This window comes from Garra rufa, chromosome 13 (assembly GCF_049309525.1).
Source record: "Garra rufa chromosome 13, GarRuf1.0, whole genome shotgun sequence".
Taxonomy (NCBI): domain Eukaryota; kingdom Metazoa; phylum Chordata; class Actinopteri; order Cypriniformes; family Cyprinidae; genus Garra; species Garra rufa.
The window spans coordinates 25,962,952-25,987,647 of NC_133373.1; the positions used below are offsets into that span (position 1 = coordinate 25,962,952).

The 24,696-nt window shown below is 34.8% G+C and overlaps 1 protein-coding gene across 1 annotated transcript; it reads left to right on the plus strand.

Annotated features, from left to right (window-relative positions):
- The first annotated feature begins 119 nt into the window (after positions 1 to 119).
- On the plus strand, positions 120 to 23,658 carry fntb (farnesyltransferase, CAAX box, subunit beta). The gene is made up of 12 exons (XM_073816745.1): positions 120 to 387; positions 2,619 to 2,683; positions 7,706 to 7,778; positions 15,470 to 15,561; positions 17,378 to 17,524; positions 17,622 to 17,705; positions 18,038 to 18,124; positions 19,843 to 19,972; positions 20,346 to 20,478; positions 21,649 to 21,760; positions 22,986 to 23,100; positions 23,190 to 23,658. The coding sequence occupies exons 1-12, from the start codon at positions 289 to 291 to the stop codon at positions 23,310 to 23,312; spliced, it is 1,260 nt and encodes a 419-aa protein (XP_073672846.1). The 5' UTR covers positions 120 to 288; the 3' UTR covers positions 23,313 to 23,658.
- Positions 23,659 to 24,696: the final 1,038 nt, after the last annotated feature.

Consider the following 24,696-nt stretch of genomic DNA (forward strand, 5'->3'; position numbering starts at 1 on the left):
TCATACTATTTTGCTACATACTCAAAAGTACGTACTTTTCAATACGAAAAAAAGTACATACTTTTAGTACGTAGTATAAGTATGCGAATTGGGACGCAGCAGAAGATTCATTTCGCAGAACGTCCCATCACTGTTACCACTTTCTTTATATGTGCCTTCAGGCTTTCCGTACTTGAGCTGCAAGTCACTTGACTCCGTTGAGGAAACCCCTCCCACGCTGTCTTGACACTTGCTCTGCTGGAAAACTGCTGCCTTTCTGTTACAGTGCATGTGTTTTCAAATCTCATCATGGAAGAGGCGTCTCCTCCTCTGCGATGCTTTCGTGAATCACACTCCTCTGAGCTTTTCAACGAAGACGGCGTGCAAACGGTGACCTCGAGAGAACAGGTCAGCTTAACTCCTAATATTAGTTAGCTAATTGGTATTAGCGCAAAGCTAACTGTCCATTTACTCTGTTTCTGTGCTTCATCACTTTGCTGAGGGATACAGTACTGCTTACCGAAAGTCATGCTGGGTGTTCTGCACGTTCTGCAGAATGTAATTATACTAATGCCACTGCTTTCATATCACTAGTAGTTATTCCTTTAGTTGTGTACACTTTTGTAAACAGCATAGGTTCATTTAAAGGAATAGTGCAGCAAAAATTGAAATTCTGTCATCATTTACTCAGCCTCATGTTGTGAACACAAAAAGAAAGTGTAAATAATGACAGACTTTTCATGAGTGAACGTTTATAAATGTTGAAGAATCTGCTCATACTTCACTGGTTTATGTTATGTTACACTGTAGTGTATGACTTGCATTATTATATGGGTGGTTGACAATTAACAATGAGGCTATTAAAGTAGTTCACTTGTAGAACAAAAATTTACAAATAATGTACTCACCCCCTTGTCATCCAAGATGTTCATGTCTTTCTTTCTTCAGTCGTAAAGAAATGATTTTTGAGGAAAACATTTCAGGATTTCTCTCCATATAGTGGACTTCTATGGTGCCCCCGAGTTTGAACTTCCAAAATGCAGTTTAAATGCAGCTTCAAATGGCTCTAAATGATCCAAGCGGAAGAAGAAATGTCTTATCTAGTGAAACGATTGGTTATTTTCTAAAAACATTTACAATTTATATACTTCATAATCTCTACACAGAGTAGACACAGAGCTAGACTAGACAAGCATTTGAGCTTAAAAAGTATATAAATTGTAATTTTTTTTTAGAAAATAACTTATCATTTTGCTATGTAAGATCCTTCTTTCCTCGGCTGTGATCGTTTAGAGCCATTCGATGCTGCATTTTGGATGTTCAAACTCAGGGGCACCATAGAAGTCCATTATATGGAGAGAAATCCTGAAATTTTTTCCTCAAAAAACATACTTTCCTTATGACTGAAGAAAGAAAGACATGAACATCTTGGATGACAACATTATCTGTAAACTTTTGTTCTGAAGGTGATATATACATGTATGTTTAGAAATATTAATCTTAGCAAACTAAGCATACCGTTAATGAAAAGTTAAAAGACTTTTGGCACTGTATTATTTTCAGTTTGCTTTATTTTTTTAAATAAAGTGTGACTGTTATAGTTCTGAAATTTAGAAAAGTCCAAGCACTTGAAATTTCAGTATGCACTATGATTTTCCAAATAAATATATATACAGTGGTGGCCAAAATAATTAGAACACTAGTATTGTCAGCAACTAAAAATGGTTTTAAGTCAGTTATTTCTATCTTTTGCTGTAGTGTGTCAGTAGGAAATATCAGTTTACATTTCCAAGCTTTCATTTATCCATTAATTGTAGTAATCCAGTGAGATTTTTGTTTGCACAAGGAGTTTGACAGCAGCCAGTGCTCCACACAGAGATCCGATCTCATCATCATCCAGTCTGTTTGAAATGACATGAAGAAACAGAACAAACTGAGACAGACTAAATCCAGAAGAACTGTGGAAATGTCTCCAAGATGCTTTAAGAAGCCTACCTGTACCTGCAAAGCTACAGTACTGTTAAAAGTTTTAGGCTCTTGTGTAAAAATGCTGTAAAATGAGGATGCTGTCAAAAATAGATTTTTTTTTATCAATTAACTTCTATTACCAAATTAAATAAAGATTTGGTGTGACCATCCTTTGTGTATAAAGCAGCTTTTGCCCTAGGTGCACTTTCAGGTAGTTTTGCAGACGCATCTTGGAGACGTTGCCACAGTTCTTTTGGATTTAGTCTGTCTCAGTTTGTTCATATTCTTCATGTCATTTCAGACAGACTGGCTGTTTTCAGACTCCATGTGTAAACAAAAATCTCACTGGATTATTACAATTAATGGCAAAATGAATGTTTGCGAATGTAAACTGATATTTCCTACTGACACACTACAGCAAAAAATAGAAATAACTGACTTAAAACCATTTTTCTAGGTAGTAAAAACTAGCATTCTGATCATTTTGGCCACCACTGTATGCTTGTATTTTTGTAACACTACACAGGATGTGATGTCATCCACCCACATACCCAAGCAACATCAGCCACAGTGAATTCTTCTGTCTGCATGTCATTTGGCTTGTTGTCACATTTTCTATTTGGTTATCTCACTTCCACATTTTTTGTTTTCTGTTTTATCATTAAATTTAGAGAAAAGTTGAACGCAGTATTCAAGAGGTGTACAGTGTTTACCAGCAAATTCACACCTCACCACAGTAAGTAAAGTTTAGCCTTCTCTGGCCATTAACACAAAGCAGGATCTCCACAATATTGTTAAATCAGTTCATTCAGTCACTGTTATTGTGTACAAGTACGTATTATGTTCATGAAAATGTCTTTGGCAGCAAAACCAACATAAAATTGTCCTCTGCTTGTGTCTGCTATGTATGTTTTGTAGCACAGTCTTTTCATTTGTATTATTTTGCAGCATCACAGCATATGCGGGAAACTATATACAGTCAAGCGCGAAATTATTCAAATTCTGACTCGGTTACTTTTATTCAACCAGCAAGTTTTTTTTTTTGATCGGAAATCACACAGGCTTCTCCCAAAACATAACAAGACGATGTACAACAGGCATAGTTGTGGGAAAAACATTTGAACAAAAATTGGCATGTCCAAAATGATTCATACCCTTCTCAGTAATCAATAGAAAAGCCTTTATTGGTTATTACAGCAATCAAACGCTTCCTATAATTGCTGACGAGCTTTTTGCATGTCTCCACTGGTATTTTTGCCCATTCATCTTTAGTAATAAGCTCCAACTCCAACTTTCAGGTTGGAGGGTCTCCTTGCCATCACCCTGATCTTTAGCTCCCTCCACAGATTCTTAATTGCATTTAAGTCAGGACTCTGGCTGGGCCACTGCAAAACGTTACTGTTTTTGTCTGCTAACCATTTCTTCACCACTTTTGCTGTGTGTTTTGGGTCGTTGTCGTGCTGAAATGTCCACTGGTGCCCAAGGCTAAGTTTCTTTGCAGACTGTCTGATGTTGTTGTTGAGAATTTTTGCTCCTTTTTCATGGTGCCGTTTACTGTGATTAGGTTCCCTGGTCCACTGGCTGAAAAATAACCCCCAAAACATTAGGTTCCCACCACCATGTTTGACAGTGGGGATGGTGTTCTTAGGGTTGAAGGCTTCTCCTTTTTTATGCCAAATGAAGGCTACATCATTGTGGCCAAATAATTCAATTTTTGTTTCATCTGGCCATAAAACTGAAGACCAGAAGTCTTCTTCTTTATCCAGATGAGCATTTGCAAAGGCCAAGCTGGCTTTTGTGTGCCTTATCTGGAGAAGTGGTGTCCTCCTTGGTCTGCGTCTGTGGAACCCAGCGGTGTGCAGTGTCTGTTGGACTGTCTGCCTTGAGATGTTGCCACCAGCAGAGCCCAGATTCATCAGGATGGCCTTGGTGGTGATCCTTGGATTCTTTTTTTTTTACCTCTCTCACTGTCCTCCTGGCCAGCACAGGTGTCATTTTGGCTTCTGACCACGTCCTCTGAGATTTTTCAGTGCGGAACGTCTTGTATTTTTTAATAATACTTTGCACTGTAGCCACTGGAACCTCAAAACCTTTAGATATGGTCTTATAGCCCTTTCCTGACTTGTGAGCAGCCACAATGCGCAGCCGCAGGTCCTCAGTGAGCTCCTTTGTCTTAGCCATGACTGTCCAAAAACCAACAGCAGAGAGCTTCTGTTTTTCACCTGTTGAGTTGATTAAAACAGCTGTTCCCAATGAATCAGGGTAATTAGGATGCTTTAGAACAGCTTGGACTATTTGGAATGGTATAGAACTTTGGATTTTCCCATAGACTGTGACAGTTTGCAAAGGGTATGAATAATTTTGGACATGCCACTTTTTGTTCAAATGTAAATAAAAGCTAAGAAATATTTTTTTTCCACAATGATGCCTCTTGTACATCGTCTTATTATCTTTTGGGAGAAGCCTGTGTCATTTTCGGTCAAAAAAAAACTATCTGGTTGAATAAAAGTAACTTAAAGTCAGAATTTGCCAGGGATATGAATAATTTCGGGCTTGACTGTATAATTATATACTAATGAAATTTGCCTCTGGTAGGGTTTGGCACTTACTATAGAGTAATTAAAAAGGTGATTTTTCTTCTGCCTCAATTCAAACCTGTTGCTATTTTTACCGCAGCAGAACTCAGAATAAAATGCTCGTACGATGCCGCATTGTGCAGTTTTTGGTTGTAATTTTCAGTCGAAGGGCAGCAAGAGAAGCAATGTAAGTCTTTACTGCTTTCCTAGCGATAAGAAGAGGAGAAAAGAATGGGAAGACGCCTGTGGATGAATAAAACTTCCTAAAAACCCACGTCTTTGTTCTCTAAACTTTAGTCCTGATGCCTTTTGAGGCTTTTAGTAGACCACAGCTACTGAAAGAGCTTACAAATGGCAGAGACAAGAAACGCTAGATGCCATCCTGGCACCCATGCTTGCTGTTGACTCCACAGCCACTGAAGGAGTTTCTCAGTGTGCATTTCACTCAATGCCGGGGGCGTTTAGACTCCTTGTAAGAAAATATTGATGGTATGGCATTTGGTTTGAGCATACGGTTCTATCCATCACCACTTGTAAGCTCTTTCAGTAGCTGTGGTCATTGTATCTGTATTTTTTTTGCTAAGTTGTGTTGCTGTAAAAATAGCAACAGGTAGCACCAGTAGCTCACAGAGTGCAACTTTTTAACGTCATTAAAATAATGGCTCACCCCATAGTCTAAAATATGCATAAAATTATATTTTTTATGTTAATTTTAACGTAAACTTTCTTAGGTTTTGTATTACATATTTCAGTAAGAGACATCATTTTGTTACATTAAGCCTTGATGAATTATGCAAGTGAGTCACAAGTTTTTAGCTAAGAACAAAAGCCTGTCAACGGTTTGTTGTTTAAGAGATGCTCTGTGGCATGACACTATGTTTCCACTGGCACTTGAAACTCTTTCAGATGGGGAACTACTTGCTAGAACACATAAGCACTTCTTGGCTAATTTGCAGAAGTGAAACTTGGTGCCATCTTTAGCGCATCAATCTTAATACTTTACTTAATACTTAATAGTCATGTGATCTGTTATTTCAGATTGATTATTCAATTATTGTGATAAAATCTCTGATAATCGATATACTGTGTATCGCTCAGTCTTTTTCCACCACAGCATGAGGTCAGTGTATTTCATAACGTACTACTTCTATACGCAGAGAGCATTTGTACCTGTAAATGAAACGAGAAACCCAGCTGCGATTAAACTGATGTAATCAGACTGCCAGACAAAGGTTGTGTAACCCTAAACATTTGGTAGAGATGCTGTAGTAGCACATCAGCTGTTCTGCCGCATATCCAGATGGTACTTTTTGCCTCTGTTGTCAAATTTACAACTTTTCTAATTTTACACTCTAATGAGAACACTGGCAAAACAGATTTATAAGCACTATGCTTAACATTTATTGCATGTAATGTGATAATGAAAATACACTACCAGTCAAGTTTTTGAACGGTAAGATATTTTTTATATAGAATTCTCTTCTTCACACCAAACCTGCATTTAATTTATCTAAAATACAGCAAAAGCAGTAATATTGTGAAATATTTTTACTATTTAAAATAACTATTTTCTATTTGAATATATTTAAAAATGCAATTTATTCCTGTGATCAAAGCTAAATTTTCAGCATCATTACTTTTCTCACATGATCCTTCAGAAATAATTCTAAATTGCTGATTTTCTGTTTTATTATTAATATTTAAAATAGTAAAAAAAATTCAGGATTCTTTGATGAATAGAAAGATTTAAAGATCAGCATTTATCTGAAATAAAAAGCTTTTGTAACATTATACACTATAACATTTCAAAAGCTTGAAGTCAGTTTTATTTATTTTTTATTTTTTTTATTTTTGGGGGAAAGAAATTATGAATACTTTTGTTTAGCAAGGATGCTTTAAATTGACCAAAAGTGATGATAAAAACATTTATAATGTTACAAAAGATTATTGTTTCAGATAAATGCTGTTCTTCTGAACTTTCTTGTCATCAAACAAACCTGAAAAAATTCTACTCGGCTGTTTTCAACATAATAATAATAAAAATATAATAATGTTTTTTGAGCAGCAAATCAGAATATGGTAATGATGCTAAGAATTGCTTTGATCACATGAATATATTACAATTTAATATATATTTAAATAGAGACTGTTATTTTACTTAGTAAAAATATTTTTACTGTTTATGCTCAAATAAATGCAGGCTTGGTGAGCAGAAGAGACTTCTTAAACATTAAAAATCTTTTGACTGGTAGGATGTTCTTGTAGTGTTGTAAATGATAAATAATTTTTACATAAATTAAGAAATATACACCGGTGTTAAAAGTTGTGGTCAGCAAGACTTTTTTTAAAGAAATTCAAAAGTGACAAGGACATTTACAATGTTACAAAAAATATATGCATTTAAAATAAATGATTTTATTTTTTTTAAATCCTACTTTCTACAAAAACTTTTAGCAGCACTACTATTTTCAGCTGGATAAGAATAAGAAATGTTTATTAAGCATTAAATCAGCATATTAGAATGATTTCTAAAGGATAATATGACACTATGAGTATGACTGCTAAACATTTTGCTTTGATCACATGAATAAATTACATTTTAAAGACTGTCAGTTTAATTACAGTTAATTTCAGGCATGACAGGACAAATAAATTGTTCTGCAAAGACAGCGCAACAAATTTGTCAACTAAAGCATTAATTTGCATGAAACTTGCCTGTTGGAGGCCATATGTCACTCTGATCAGTGTCACAAATGTAATGACTGTGCTTTCTGCGGCCCAGTAGAGAGCAGCAGAGGAGAGAGAGAGAACAGGGGTTAATGATCTGTTCTTTCAGCTGGGGTACCCTTAAATTAGACATGCCCCAGCACCTCTGTGGCCAGCGCTGAAGTCAAGCGTACTGTGTGTAGGCTGTTCTGACTTATGGACTCTATCATTTTAACACTGCCACTTCCTTTGATGTGGATAATTGGGGGATGTCAGCTGAGCTGTTGAACTTACTTTGTACAAATAAGTTGTTGCCTTGTACTGAGCTATTATAAATCTTGATAAAAGTTGAAATTGATCATTTGCCACTATGTGAAAAGTGAGAGATTTTTAATGTAAAAATTATATATAGTTTGCCATAGCTAGAATCTAATAAGATGATTAAAAGGATGATTCTACACTGTTTTTTTTTTCAGGCCTGCTTTACTGAGAGAACAACACTATCATTATCTGAAGAAAGGTTTACGTCATCTCTCTGATGCATATGAGGTAAACAATGTCTTTTGACAACTTAAAGCAGTGTTGTTTTAATATCACTGATATACTGTTTCAGTTTTAGTTATTATTTTGAGTAAGATTTTATTTATTTTTAAATGTCTTTATAATACAGTTGAGGTCAAAAGTTAACATACACCTTACAGAATCTGCAAAATGTTAATTAAGTATTTTAAGTTTTTAAGACGTTTACATATAGTCCACAAAAGAAAATAATATTTTAATTTATAAAAATTACCCTGTTCAAAAGTTTACATACACTTGATTCTTAATACTGTGTTGTCACCTGAATTATCCACAGCTGTGTTTTCTTTTTTAGTTGTTCATGAGTCCCTTGTTTGTTGTCCTTAACTGTTTAACTGCTCGCTGCTCTTTAGAAAAATCCTTCAGGTCCCCCAAATTCTTAGGTTTTTTTTTTTTTTTTAGCATTTTTGTGTATTTGAACCCTTTCCAACAATGACTGTATGTTTGAGATCCATCTTTTCACACTGAGGACAACTGAGGGACTTCAGAAGGAAACACGATGCATTAAAAGCCGAGGGGTGAAAACTTTTGAACAGAATGAAGATGTGCACATTTTTCTTATTTTGCCTAAAAATCATATGTTGTTCATTTAGTACTGCCCTTCAGAATCTACAGAAGATACTTGCATGTTACCCAGAAGACTAAATAAGTTAAATTTACCCTGATCTTCAAATTCAAAAAGTTTAAACCCCCGGCTCTTAATGCATCGTAATTATATATTTTTTGTTTGATTTGATTTCAGTTAATATTTACTTTTAAGTAATGAAAATGTTTTTTATCGTTGACTTATTTGAGGTTTAGTTGAAGATAATAACACTGACTTAAAGTGATAGTTCACCCATAATTAAAATTGGTCATTATTTACTCATTCTCATGTTGTTCCAAACCTGTATGACTTCCTTTCAAGGGTGGAAAACAAAAAAAGAGAATACTGGTTGAAAAATGAAATTTTATTGACAGATAAGACAAAAAACTTGGCAGTAATAAAAAAAATCCAAATAATTTAATGACAGTTCAGTATTTTCATTAATTAGCTTAGATATTCTGCCAAATATCTTATTTTGGGTTAGACGTTAAAAAAAAATCATATAGTCATGGAAGTTTGGATGGAACGACACGGGTGAGTAAATGATGACAGTATTTTTATTTTTGATTGAACTCCATTTAACTGAATATATATATATATAAAAAAAAAAGTTTAGTTTCATTCATATCTAGTGCTGTCTACTGATTAATCGTGATTAACCCTCTGGTTGTGTTCAGATCCCAATCACACTCCTGGTGTTCCCGGTCAAAAATGACCGGACTCCAAACAATTGCTTATAAATCTCACATTATGCTAGATTTTCAACAAATATTGGATTCAATCTTTTTGTCAACTTGTTTTCTTTCATTTAGGACTGGTTTTGTGTTTCTATTTGCATCTGATTAATCGTAGGCCTCATTTATCCGAAAGTAGGCACCTCATTTTGTGAGTAAAAAAGGCATTTTTTATGAATAATTTTCACAATATGAGATAAAAAATTATGAAAATTTGCACAGTTTCTCACACTAGTGTGCTTTAATGATTAATCAGGAAGTTTGCTTTTAAATGCTTTTATTTTGTACAAAATTGCAAAAAGTCACACTTGTGGTGTTCCCGGTCAAAAATGACCGGACTCCAAACAATTGCTTATAAATCTCACATTATGCTATATTATCACCAAATATTGGATTCAATCTTTTTGTCAACTTGTTTTCTTTCATTTAGGACTGGTTTTGTGTTTCTGTTTGCATCTGAATAACTGTAAGCCTCATTTTTCTCAAAGTAGGCACCTCATTTTTTGAGTGAAAAAATCATTTTTTATGAATAATTTTCACAATATGAGTTGAAAAAATATGAAAATTTGCACTGTTTCTCACACTAGTGTGCTTTAATATTTAATCAAGAAGTTTGCTTTTAATTGCTTTAATTTTGTACAAAATTCCACAAAGTCACACTTGCCAAAAATGGCCGCCCATTGAAAATGAATGGGGAAGAATGAGCATAAAGGCTGGAATACACTACATGACTTTTTAAATCTGAACAGATTTTTTTAAACAATAGGCATCATACACTTACCAACTTTGTAAACAGTGACAGAGGAAAACTGGCCATCATACACTACATAAGGATAATACACTTGCAGACTTTGAAGTCTGATCACAACAAACTCATGCAGAAACGTGCGCCTTTTTGCTATGAGTCGCATAACAAATGAAAACAGTATAGGTTCTCAAATGGGCTAAAAATATCAAACATGTTTGATTATCCTCCGACTAGATGAAATCAAAGTCTGAAGCTAAAAATTCGGAATTTGTGACCATCATTCACTACGCAATTTTTTTATGGAATCCATCGACTCAAATCTGAAGATTTGCCCTGACTTTCAGCAACTATCCTCAGTTTCTCCAGACTGTAAATCGGTGGAAAATCGGGGGAAAAAAAATCACAATTAGTGTTTAGTTGCATGTTGTGCTCCTGAACATTTAAAACATTATGACAATAGGTTTTGAGAGAAAATGAAGAGATGCACATTTTGTGCCCCAAAAGATGTGAAAACATCCATGGTCTGTTGCAAATGGAGAGCAAACATTTGCAAAATTTATTTGAGAGTCATGTGAATAATTAAAAAAAAAAAAAAAACATTTGCAAGACACATAATGCTAGTGTCAATGCATGCATGAGTTCAAACAACAACCAGGTGTTCGTTGAAGTGGTTCTCTATATGGCAATGCTAATGTGTTTTTTTTTCTGTCACAATAGTCAGATTTGTTGTTACATGATATTGTCTCAGTTTGACAGTGTCTGTTTGCAGGAACTGAAATATAACAGTTTTGGTTTGTTGTTCCATAAAATGTTATAATATAAATAATCTGAATGTGTTCTTTTTTGTGTCACAATCGTCAGATTTTACAGGGAACTGCATAAGTGTTAATTTGTGCCCCTTTTTAGAAAATAAAACCATTTCAAATAAAGGTCCTGTTTTTTGTGATCTCCCCCATTCACTTTCAATGGCCGGATATTTTTGACAAATGTGACTTGGTGCAATTTTGTACAAAATAAAAGCTTTTTAAAGCAAACTTCCTGATTAAACATAAAAGCACAGTAGTGTGAGAAACAGTGCAAATTTTCATATTATTTTGTTTATTTTTGTGAAAATTATTCATAAAAAAATGCTTTTTTCACTCAAAAAACACGGTAACTACTCTCAGATAAATGAGGCCTACGATTAATCGGATGCAAATAGAAACACAGAACCAGTCCTAAATGAAAGAAAACAAGTTGACAAGAAGAATGAATCCAATATTTGGTGATAATATAGAAAAATGAGAGATTTATAAGCAATTCTTTGGAGTCCGGTCATTTTTGACCGGGAACACCACAAGTGTGACTTTTTGCAATTTTGTACAAAATAAAAGCATTTAAAAGCAAACTTCCTGATTAAACATTAGGGCACATTAGTGTGAGAAACAGTGTACATTTTTATAATTTTTTGTTTCATATTGTGAAAATTATTCACAAAAAATGATTTTTTCACTCAAAAAACATGGTACCTACTCTCAGATAAATGAGGCCTACGATTAATCGGATGCAAATAGAAACACAAAACCAGTCCTAAATGAAAGAAAACAAGTTGACAAAAAGAATGAATCCAATATTTGGTGAAAATATAGAAAAATTAGAGATTTATAAGCAATTCTTTGGAGTCCGGTCATTTTTGACCGGGAACACCACAAGTGTGACTTTTTGCAATTTTGTACAAAATAAAAGCATTTAAAAGCAAACTTCCTGATTAAACATTAAGGCACACTAGTGTGAGAAACTGTGCAAATTTTTATAATTTTTGGTTTAATATTGTGAAAATTATTCATAAAAAATGATTTTTTCACTCAAAAAACACTGTACCTACTCTCAGATAAATGAGGCCTACGATTAATCAGATGCAAATAGAAACACAAAACCAGTCCTAAATGAAAGAAAACAAGTTGACAAAAAGAATGAATCCAATATTTAGCGATAATATAGCATAATAAGAGATTTATAAGCAATTGTTTGGAGTCCGGTCATTTCTGACCGGGAACACCAGGAGTGTGACTAGGTTAAATAAAACCCACAAAAAATAAATAAATTTTTTAAAAATTTTATGAGAAGTACTTATACCCTGTGTGAACAAAGTCAGGAAATTTGAGTCCAAGGCGATAACATTAACTAGTATTTTTGGGAAAATGAAAATCTTTTTCGGGTCAATTTGACCCGAACACAACCAGAGGGTTAATCACATCCAAAATAAATAAACGTTTTTGTTTGCATAATATATGTGTGCATTTATTATGTATACATACAGAGATGGAAATGAATACATAAAAATGTATTTCAAATAAAAATACAAAATACCGAGTGGAAAAACGTACTTAAATACAAATATAGTATTTTGTATTTTTAAAATACACAAAATACATGTGAAATTGGCCATTAAGTGCAGGCATCCCTATTAGGCTGAAATATATCTGGACATATATCTGAATGCAAAACAAAAACATTTAGATGTGTACTACTGATTAGAAATGATCTTCCCTTCCCCTGCCCTGTAGGAAAAACAAAACTATATTTTTCCCCCCCAAACATCTTTTATTATGTTTTATCACCATCATGACTTCAACTCAGTAACAAGAACTCAATAACACAAAGTTGATAGATTAAAAAAAACTATCAAAACTGATTGGCTAACAGGCAGCTAACGCTATTTTTCTCCTACACGTGTTGGTGCTTTTTTATTCTTTCATGTTTACTGAAGGCAAATCTGAATGATGCACCATTTTAACTTTAATCAAAAGATGATCATGATGACACCCTTACCTTAATGCAGAAAACTGAGAAAAGTCGTTGATCCAATGCTGACTCTGCTGCAGGCAGCTCACGTGCATGAGTGTTAAAGGGATAGTTCACCCAAAAATTAAAATTTGATGTTTATCTGTTTACCCCCAGGGCATCCAAGATGTAGGTGACTTTGTTTTTTCAGCAGAACACAAACGAAGATTTTTAGCTAAAACTGGTGCAGTCTGTCAGCCAAATAATGGGAGTGGATGGGCACCAGACCTTTAAAACATGTACAGACAAATCCAAATTACACCCTGTGGCTCGTGGCTATACATTGATGTCCTGAGACACGAAATGATCGGTTTTTGCGAGAAACTGAACAGTATTTATATCATTTTTACCTCTGATACACCACCACGTCCATCTCTCCTGAGCACGAGCTCAGCATCCGGCTCGTTACATGTGTACGCGTTCTGGCGTAGTATACGCAAACACCGAAAGCGATCTGTCGCATGTAAACGACACTCATTGTTTACGCAGTGCACAGAGATTATGGGTATAGCGGCTATTCAAGATGGTAATTACTTGTGCTTATCCTGATTGTTCAAACCGATTTAAAACTAAAAGATTACGTTTGCTTGTGCAAACTCATCCGGGACTTTTCACCGGGTTCCCCTTCCGGTGTTTGCGTATTCTACGCCAGAGCGCGTACACATGTAACAAGCCAGATGATAAACTCTTGCTCAGGACAGATGGACATTGCTGTGTATCAAAGGTAAATTATATAAATACTGTTCATTTTCTCACAAAAAAACTATCATTTCATGTCTTAGGACATCAATGTATCGTCACGAGCCGCAGGGTGTAATTTGGATTTGTCTGTGCATGTTTTTTTTTGTTTTTTTTTTACTTTTAAAGGTCTGGTGCCCATCCACTCCCATTATATGGCCGGCAGACTGCACCAATTTTAGCTAAAAATCTTCGTTTGTGTTCTACTGAGGAAACAAAGTCACCTACATCTTGGATGCCCTGGGGGTAAGCAGACAAACAGCAAATTTTCATTTTTGGGTGAACTATCCCTTTAAGGTTGGGGGAGGGGTGTGTCTGAACTAAATCAGCACCCTGATAAAGAGGTTGATTGGCACAAAGTATTTTATGTATTTTCAAAATACAAAATACTCATCTTAAATGTATTTAAATACAAATTACATTAGATTTTTCCCAAAGGCTTAAAATACGTATTTTAAATACATTTTGTCTAAAATACTGCCCATCCCTGTATACATACATACACATACAGTATATATTTTGAAAATACTTATTTATATATATATATATATATATATATATATATATGTCAAGCCCGAAATTATTCATACCTCTGAAATTCTGACTTAAAGTTACTTTTATTCAACCAGCAAGTTTTTTTTTTTTTTTATTAGAAATGACACAGACGTCTCCCAGATGATAAGACGATGTACAAGAGGCATCATTGTGGAAAAAAAATATTTCTCATCTTTTATTTACATTTGAACAAAAAGTGGCATGTCCAAAATTATTCATACCATAATCAATAGAAAAGCGTTTATTGGCTATTACAGCAATCAAACACTTCCTATAATTCCTGACCAGCATTTTGCATGTCTCCACTGATATTTTTGCCCATTCATCTTTAGCGATGAGCTCCAACTCTTTCAGGTTGGAGGGTCTCCTTGCCTTCACCCTGATCTTTAGCTCCCTCCACAGATCCTTAATTGGATTTAAGTCAGGACTCTGGCTGGGCCACTGCAAAACGATAATGTCTGCTAACCATTTCTTCACCACTTTTGCTGTGTGTTTTGGGTTGTTGTTGTCACCACCAGCAGAGCCCAGATTCATCAGGATGGCCTTGGTGGTGGTCCTTGGATTATTATTTTTTTACCTCTCTCACTAACCTCCTGGCCAGCACAGGTGTCACTTTTGGCTTCTGACCACATCCTCTGAGATTTTTGACAGTGCGGAACGTCTTGTATTTTTTAATAATACTTTGCACTGTAGCCACTGGAACTTCAAAACATTTAGATATGCTTTTATAGCCCTTTCCTACCTAAACAGGTCCTCAGTGAGCTGCTTTGTCTTAGCCATGACTGTTGATTAAAACAGCTGTTCCCAATGAATCAGGGTAATTAGGATGCTTTAGAACAGCTTGGACTATTTGGAATGGTATAGCACTTTGGATTTTCCCATAGACTGTGACAGTTTGCAAAGGGTAAGAATAATTTTGGACATGCCTTTTTTTGTTCAAATGTAAATAAAAGCTGAGCAATATTTTTTTCCACAATGATGCCTCTTATACATCGCCTTATTATCTTTTGGGTGAAGCCCATGTCATTTCCGGTCAAAAAAAACCTTTTAAGTCAGAATTTGCCAGGGGTATGAATAATTTTGGGCTTGACTGTATATATAAACATTACATATTTTTCTTAAATATATACATGCGATGCGTGTGTGTATTTATATATACATTATAAATATACACAGCACACACACACACATTATATAATCTAAAACCTTTATTTTAGATTATTTGCGATTAATTGTTTGACATCATTATTAATACCACAAACACACAAAACTGGTTTACACAAAGCTATTAGGATCTATGGCCTTGTACTTTTAAGACAATGTGATGCATTACTTGTGTATGTGGGTGGGTAGGTAGTTGAGAACACCATGCGTCTAGTTTATGTGTGTATTTGTTTGAGAACACTATGTTCAAGAGCAGGTCTGTGTGTGAGAGTGTTGGTAATGGCTGCTGAATCTGCATGTTGTCTGGCTTCAGTGTTTGGATGCCAGCCGGCCTTGGCTCTGCTACTGGATCCTGCACAGTCTGGAGCTGCTAGAGGAGCCTTTGCCGGCAGCAGTTGCCTCAGAGTGAGTACCAGCTCTTCTCTGCAGTTCACTATCAGAGTACACGTGGCAGTGAGACAGGTGCTTAGGTCCCCTTACCCAGTTACTATCCTGGTCTTAAACGTGACCACGAAAGATAAAGTCAAAGTTACATTAGCTATGACGCAAATGCATTCTTTTTTTCATACACACTAGGCTTAGATTGCTTGATAGCTGCTGGGCTTTTACGTATTAGGTGGTTATGATGTCCAAACAGACTGAAATAAAATAAATAATTAAATTAAAATGGCTGTAACACATAGGTGAATTAATAAGAAGAGTCTTTTTGTAGTCATATTTTTGCCATGATAGTAACTGTACTCTTCAGTATTTTTAATGCTTTTTCTGAAAGTGATAATTTAGCCAAAAATGTATTTAAATTTATATAATTTATACAGCATTAATAGCAAATATGACTTTATTAGCAAAGTCAAATGAGAGAGTAGGATATATTTAGGGAATTATATAGTTGGAATTTTATTTACATTATTTCATATAAGAGAAGACCTTATGTTTTTGATATCTATATTGATGTAGCTTTTTTTTAATCTCTCTAATATTGGCTTATTAATTTAGCATGTTTATTTTCCATATTTTTACTTTGAAATTATTTTTGGTATCATCTAATGCTCACTTCGAATATAGTTTTATATTTGATACAAGTGTTTAAAATCTATTTAAATCTTATTTTCATGACTGTCAATATTGCATTTTTAATTGAGCATGTTTATTTTCCATATTTTTACATTAGATTATTTTTGCTATCATCTAATTCACTCTTTTTTTTATATAGTTTTAGGTTTTATATGATTTTTAAAAATCTATTTGAATTTTTTTAATATCTGTCAATATTGTATTTTTAATTGAGAATGTTTATTTTCTATATTTTTACATTAGATTATTTTTGCTATTATCTAATGTGCTCTTTTTATATAGTTTTATATTTGATATAAGAGATTTTTTAAATCTATTAAAATCTTTATATATATAGATAGATAGATATAGATTATTTATGCTATCATCTATTGCATTTTTTATATAGTTTTATATTTGACATGTTTTTTTGTATTTTTTTAATATCTGTCAATATTGCATTTTTAATTGAGTATGTTTATTTTCCATATTTTTACATTTAAATTATATTTGCTATCTTCTAATGCTAATTTTTATATAGTTTTATATTTAAGATGAGAGATTTTTTTTAATCTATTTAAATCTTTTTATATATATATTTGTCAGTATTTCATTTTGATTTTAGCATGCTTATTTTCCATATTTTTACATTTGGATGATTTTTTTTGCTATCATCTAATGCTCACTTTTAATATAGTTTTATGTTTGATACAAGTTTTTAAAATCTATTAAAATCTTTTTTTTATAACTGTTAAACATGCTCACTTAAAAATGCTATATTATTTTCCATATTTTACATTTAGGTTATCTAATGCTCACTTAAAGTTATTTTTTTTAAACACTAATAATTTAATAACACTGTTTAATTTTGAGCAAATCTGAAACTGAATATTCATTTTTTTATACTGTACAATATAATGTTGTGATGCTTACATTCACTTGCAGCATTTAAAATGATTGATTTTAGTTATTTATATTTTTTATTTAATTAGACAAGATAATATAGAACTTCAATATCGGTTATCACTGAAAAAATGAAAATAATGTTTTAAAATAAAGGTGCTTCCCTAATCATTTTAGGATATGGCTTTTTGCCTAAATCTGAAGTTCCTATCACGTTTATATGCCTGTTATTGTACATATCACAACGTGAACTATTGTCTGCCAGCGTGTGTCAGTTCCTGGCCAGATGTCAGAATCCGACAGGTGGGTTCGGTGGAGGTCCGGGTCAACACGCTCATCTGGCTCCCACCTACGCAGCAGTAAACGCCCTTTGCATCCTGGGGACAGACGAGGCCTACAAAGTCATCAACAGGTTTGACGTTTGCTTTGTATTATCACCTGCTTACCTACAGATGTTGCATTGATCAGATTACCATGGAAACACATTGTATTTGCCCCTCCCCCATCAGAGAGAAGCTCCTAGACTTCCTGTACTCTGTGAAGCAGCCAGATGGCTCCTTTGTCATGCATGTGGGTGGAGAGGTGGACGTCAGGTGAGTTCTGTCACTGTTATTCCAGCGTACCCTGAAGCATCTTCAGCGACAGTCGTACATCTCTTTATTCCCTTATGTTCTGATATTACTGTGCTAAAGCATTTTTAATGAGTGACCTTTTACTACTCCCAACAGATAGATTAGTGCTAGAAAAATGTTTCATGTTCACCATGGGTCAGCGCTTCACTTCGGAAGTCACTTTGAGAAGTAATTGGATCTCACAGGCTTTCAGTCTTATTCTAATAATGTAGCTTGTGGTTATTAACATGCATAGATGGTGATCATTGTCTGCCTGTTGGCTCATGGTTGCTCTTGTGTGTCTAATCTGATAGGAGTGCATATTGTGCTGCTTCTGTGGCTTCACTCACCAATATAATCACCCCCACTCTGTTTGATGGGACGCACAATTGGATTCTCAGGTAACTGCTTTCACATTCTCTTTCAAAACATGCCAATTTAGTTGCATTCAGATTATCCTAGCCAACTTTTTCATAGTGGAGCCAATGTATGTACATTATGGGATTGAAGTATAGGCCCCAAATGGACTTGTCCATGAATTCCATGTTGGCCCTATCTGAATTAGACCCTGTTAGATTATATATGTGATTCTGATTGGCTGATTCAAATATAGGTTTCACATGAAACCTGTGGACCACCCCATTTGGTGCCATATCTTGTCTATATCATGCTATTTGCCCTAGCCATGAAATCCTATACAACATGGTTGAACAGAAAAGGTTATTCTTTTTAGGGGGAAAAACGTTAATATCAACATTAATAATAATATTGAAAATTATGTATTTGTTACACTTTAACGGGTCATTTACACAGAACGATTCGCATTCCACTGGTCTGCTTTTCTATGTAAACTAGGGCTGTCACTAATGATTATTTTGGTAATCGAGTAACTAGTCGATTACTCTGACGATTAATCAAGTGTTTGGATAATATTTTTTTTCTAAGCAAACAATAGCCTTTAAAATGACTTAAAATACATATATAATAGCAATGAGGCAATAATAATTGATTCAAATAAAGTATCAAAAGCAAGTAGTCATATGGTTTTATTGAACAAAACTGTTACATAGTAATCAAATACATAGGCCTGGTTTCACATACAGGGATTAGACTAAGCCAGGATTAGACTACAGTTTAATTAGGACATTTAAGTAATTTTCATAAACGTGCCTTAGGAAAAAAACACTACTGGTGTGCATCTTGAGACAAATCCAAGGCACTGGTATATTTTAAGATCAGTCAGTGCAAGTTTCTTTCAGTTGAAAGAGCTCAGACTTACATTTTAGTCTGGGCCTAGGCTTAAGCCTTGTCTGTGAAGCTGGGAGATAATGTATTATAAACAATAGAGCTAATGTACATTATGCATTATAACAAATTACTGCAGAGAGCAACAACGGCCTGATGATTGTTTTTACACTTTACTGTGTGATCTAATCCTTGTTTAATATTGACTAAACAACATTTAATTCAAAAGTCCACTTAATCTTCATTATTTGGACATATCTTTATGACAGAAATGCATATTGATAAAGATACTGCTGTATTCTTAGGTTCCACACATATAAATGATAACTGTTTGCGTGGAGAAGCATTTACTGTGAACGGAGCCGCTCTAAGACGCACATACGCAACCCTACACGGACGTAAATAAATAAAGTGCAAGTGTTAAACCTGAATCACCTATATTCATTTAATTATATTGTAGCATTTGTGAATTCACAATAGTATTATTATTTATGATTTTTAAACTGGTTTCATACATCATGCAGCCTTAGAAAACATTCTTATAATACATTATGGGTTCTCGTCACTTCCGGTATTTTAACGGTTACTCGACACTGGCAAAATGCAATGAAGGATGTTTTTTTTTTTTTTTTGTAATAGAGTACTCGAATTGAATCAAGAAATCATGACAGCCGTAACATTTTGTAGATGGATGCGTTGACCATTCCACTCACAACTTAGTTTTTTTTTCTCATTCCACTGCCCTGTGTTTCATGTTTTAGACACAAAAGTGTGTTATGTCTCTAAATGAGTTCAATCTCAGACACAGCACACGGAATGACATAACTTTTTGACCAATACATACTCCAATGTTGTGTTTTCTTTTGGATTTCAGCTGTCAGAACTGGGAGGGCGGTTTAGGTGGAGTGCCAGGACTTGAGGCACATGGCGGCTACACCTTCTGCGGTACTGCTGCCCTGGTCATACTGGGCAAAGAACATATGCTGGATCTCAAAGCCTTGTTAGTAAGTCCTTTGTCTTGCCTTGTTTTCCCTTTGCTACAGTTCCACCTTTATTTAACCTGATGCTTTCTGTCCATTAGAGCGGATAAACTGAGGTTTATGAGATTCGGTGTATGCGGAACATTGTAGGAGAAGCGTCTCATTACTGGTTCCTCAGGGACACTAAACATGCTTGGAAATATTAACATCAGTGTGCCGCAACGTGGTAGATGCTTAGATCAGCAGATCTCCAGGGTCTTTGGCAGACATTGACATTAACAGTCCCAGTGCACAGGCGGATTTGTCTTAATGATAAGGCAGCAGCGCTAATGATCTTCCTATGCTGATACTTGTAAACCTGTAAATTGGAGGCTTTTCTCTCTTTTTCCTTCATTAGCGCTGGGTAACCAGCAAACAAATGCGTTTTGAAGGTGGATTTCAGGGCCGCTGTAACAAGCTGGTGGATGGGTGTTACTCCTTCTGGCAAGCAGGAATATTACCGTTACTCCACAGGGCTCTTTTTAAAGAAGGTGAGCAGCCGTCCTAGAAAAACAACTAACACTTGCTTATATGGGCCATTCTCCAGAATTGGTTCAAAGTCCAGAGTTGGAAACGTCTTTTTCACAAAATGTGTATGTATACAAATTGTACATTATCTAAGGTACACATTTCTAGTAATTGTACGGTTAATTCTCATTGTATTTTCAGGAAGTTTTGAAATATTTGTCCTCTCCCCAAATTTCTCACTACCGAAACATAGTAATATATAAATGAATAAGAAGAGTTATATTGACCAACTAAGATTTTGCTCGCATCTTACTTTTTTTTCAGTTTTATTCAATAACGATTACATTTTTAACAATATTTTGTGATTTATTAGACTTGCTGCATTTTAAATCAAAATTTTCTTTGTCAAAGGCAAAAAGTTGATTATACTGATTTCAAAAATAAGGGTTCATTAGTTTGAATACACACTGAACCAAACACTATCTTAATGACAAAACGTCCCACAATTTTGGTAGTGACAGTAACGTTTGGTATCGATCACATCATATAGAATATTATATTCACATAGAATTTTAACCCACAGACTAAAACACTGCTAAAACATACTAAAATTGACACAACTGTTATAAGATTGTGTTTAATTCCACCAAGTAAAGGATTATGTGTTTGCTTTTGTCACTACTGAAAGGACATGTTTTGGTCGTGGCTGTTACAGTAGTGACAATTTTATGGGATAACACAAAAAAACTAAAAGTATCTCAAATTGTCACTACCGAAACAGTCACGACCAAAACATCTGGTGGAGTTTCGGTAGTGACAATTTTAGATCTTTGAACCTAGCTCAAAGATGCAACTCATATCAGCACATGGTTAGCTAGCACAGTTGATAATAAAATGATCTTTAGTAAACATCTAAGATTTGAATACTTAAATGCTTTTTAAATGTGTCTTTTGGTTGTGGGACAGCAGTTTGCACCAATTCCGTAGAATGATCTATATATGAAGCCTTTAGCAATAATCAACTGATTAAAATACCACAAGGTTCATAAGGTTATAATTTCTATTTCAAATGTAAATTTCGTTTTTGTTTTTTTTGTTTTTTTTTTCATTTAAACTCAACGTGGATATAAAACACATGGGGTCTAGTGTCGGATTTAGTAGATTAACCTTTGAATATATTATTGTGTGTAAAGGCGACTCAACGCTGAGTGTGAGTAGCTGGATGTTTGAGAGAAAGGCCCTGCAGGAATACATCCTCCTCTGCTGCCAGAATCCTGGTGGAGGCCTTCTGGACAAACCGGGCAAGTGAGTACAGCTCTTCCACTGCACACACACAAATATGTACATATATAATACAGTCCATGAGCTTGCAATAATATCACCAGTAACGTGTCAAATGAAATGTCGGATTCTCACATTTGTTAACTCAAAGTTCCCCCATTGTCTCTAAGCAATATTCGAAGGCCCCATGACCTTTCCATTTGTTTGTGATTTACTGGAAAAGATGCATTTAGTTCATCCAAAAAGTAAAATTCTGTCACCCTCATGTCGTTCCAAACCCGTAAGACCTTCATCTTCAGAACACAAATTAAGATATTTTTGATGAAATCCAAGAACTTTCTGACCTTGTATAGACGGCAACGCAACTGACATGTTCAAGGCCCAGAAAGGTAGTAAGGACATCATTAAAATAGTCCATGTGACATCAGTGGTTCAACCTTAAATTTATGAAGCTACGAGAAGCACAAAGAAAACAAAAATTACTTTATTCAGCAATCTCTTCTCTTCCTTGTCAGTCTTCGCCGTGCGTTCATTACATTACGGTTGAACCGCGGATGTCACATGGAGTATTTTATCGATATCCTTACTACCTTTCTGGGCCTTGAACATGTCAGTTGCATTGCTGTCTATCCAGAGTCAGAAAGCTCATCAAAAATACAGGTTTGGAACAACATAAAGGTGAGTAATTAATGACAGAATTTTCATTTTTGGGTCTCTTTAAGTTCTATATTGTAGCTGCATTTCCAATTATGGAAAAAAGTTTGATTATTAAGCAAAAATCTAAATGTAAAAAATTACTCTCTAGGACTGTAATGAAAAAAAAAAAAAAAAAGAGGTCATGTAAAATTCTGTCATGAAGTTGCACTTTTTTATTTCTAAAACATTTCATTAGCTAGCTATTGCTCATCCAGAGTTTGTGTGGAGCTAAACTTTCTGTAGTGATTGGTCAGTGAATCATTCTTTTGAACTGATTCTTTTTAATGAATCACAAACAGGATTTTTAATGATTTGTAAATACGCTTTTCCAGTAACGAACCACAAACATCTAGCTGAAAAGGTCATGGAAAACCCGTTGGCCTCTTGTAGGCCATTACATCTGTCTTGTTTAACTTTGTGGATCAAACTAAAAAGTGAACTTTCAAATCTGAAATAAACAATTATCCTGGATTTTTTTTTTTTTTTTTGTCCTTTTACTGATTATGTAGACCAAACCACGCTTTCATAATAGTTTCTCACTGAATCCCCACAGGTCTAGAGATTTCTACCATACGTGCTACTGTTTGAGTGGACTCTCGATAGCACAGCATTTCGGAAACAAAGACCTCCATAACGAGCTGATCCTCGGTCGAGACGAGAACAGACTGGTGAGAGATACTGAAAATTCAGTTGAGTTCAGCCACATTGAGATTAATGTGCTAATATAACTAAATGTTCTCGTATTTCTTCTATCCAGGCACCAACTCATCCAGTTTACAATATCTGCCCAGAGAAGGTCGCCCAAGCGATTGACCATTTTCACCGGTTACCTGTTCCAGTTCAGATGGGGCCTACACCAAGTGCAATGGACCAGTCATAGACTTTTCCTCATTTTCTATTATAAACATATTCGGGGGTTTGAGCTAGCTTGACCTTACGCAGAGTAAAAATGCTGTAGCCAAATGTCCTTTGCTGGTCTGTGCAGCATCTACAGATGGGGAAACACTTTGAAGGCCTGATCTACTACAGCTTCAGCATGGGGTTATGGGTTTTAGCCAGGGAAAACAGTAGAGACTGACTAGACGAGGTGTTTTTCATGCACCAGTCGTTGATTGATATTTTATTGCACATACCAACTTGTTTTGGGCTTTGGTAAATGTTTTCCAGAGTTCACGTGGCAGTAGGTTCTGGAAAGGAATAAAGACTTGGATGGAAGTTTGTTTTTATTTCCTGGTTGGTGTATTATGAATGATTTATACTCACTGTGGGCAGTCCATCATTTGACTTCAATTTCTGTCATCTCTAATTTCGAGTGCTGTTTGACCAATATGACTGAAACAAATATGGTAACTGCCAAATATGTATATACAGTTTGGGTACAACAAACTCTCAGATACTCAGCAATGAGTAAAGTGTTTACATTTTGTAACCTTTGGCTGCAATTGAAGAATATCATCTGTGCTGTTCGATGAGCTTTTAAACTGTATTTAATAATTCAATCATCATGCTTTTAATCTTAATATGCTGGTATAAAGCAGCAAAACAGAATGGTACATTAAAGAAACAGTTCATCCAAAAATGAAAGTTCTGTCATTATTTACTCACTCTCATGTCTTTCCAAACCTGTATGAGTTTATTTCTTTTGTGTTTTCCCATAAATCCCCAAGTTCATTCAAATACTTTGAGGGCATTTTCTGACGTGTGAGTATGAATGTCCAGAAGTATGAATGAAATTTGAAAACTACAGGGGAATGAACTCAGTAAGAGTTTATTTTTTTACTCACACAAAGCTTCACACATATGGTTTAGAACACTTGGATTAAAGCACATGCATATTATAGACCAATTTTATGGAGGTTGTCAAGTTTTTAAGTTTAGCACCTAAGCTTAGCATTTAAAAAAAAAATCTAGCAAAGTCATACAGGTTGGTAAGAAAATGATTGTGAGTAAATTATCAAGTAAAAACTACTCCAGCTATGACTAATGACTTAAAGACCAGTTTCATAAAATATAGGTGCAGTATAAAAAAGATCATATATTGAAATGTCCATGGGGACTGCATTATCCACCTTATTTTTCTGTAAGACTAGAGCAGGAGCCGCCATTTGTAAATATTAATTACCTATCTAGCTTCCGATGTCATAACCGTCCACCTATTTTAGCTGTACAAAACTCGTTTTGCTGCTTGATATTGCAGATTGGTAGCCTGGCAAGCCAGACCCACATAAATGTAGGGTCTGGGCACTCTCCATAGACAGGGCTCA

What these genes read in the sequence shown, in the direction of transcription:
- fntb (XM_073816745.1), top strand. Translation starts at nt 289, where the DNA reads ATGGAAGAGGCGTCTCCTCCTCTGCGATGCTTTCGTGAATCACACTCC. An exon ending in GGTGGAGAGGTGGACGTCAG is followed by an intron (nt 17,706 to 18,037) that starts GTGAGTTCTGTC and finishes CTAATCTGATAG; the next exon opens with GAGTGCATATTGTGCTGCTT. An exon ending in GTCGAGACGAGAACAGACTG is followed by an intron (nt 23,101 to 23,189) that starts GTGAGAGATACT and finishes TCTTCTATCCAG; the next exon opens with GCACCAACTCATCCAGTTTA.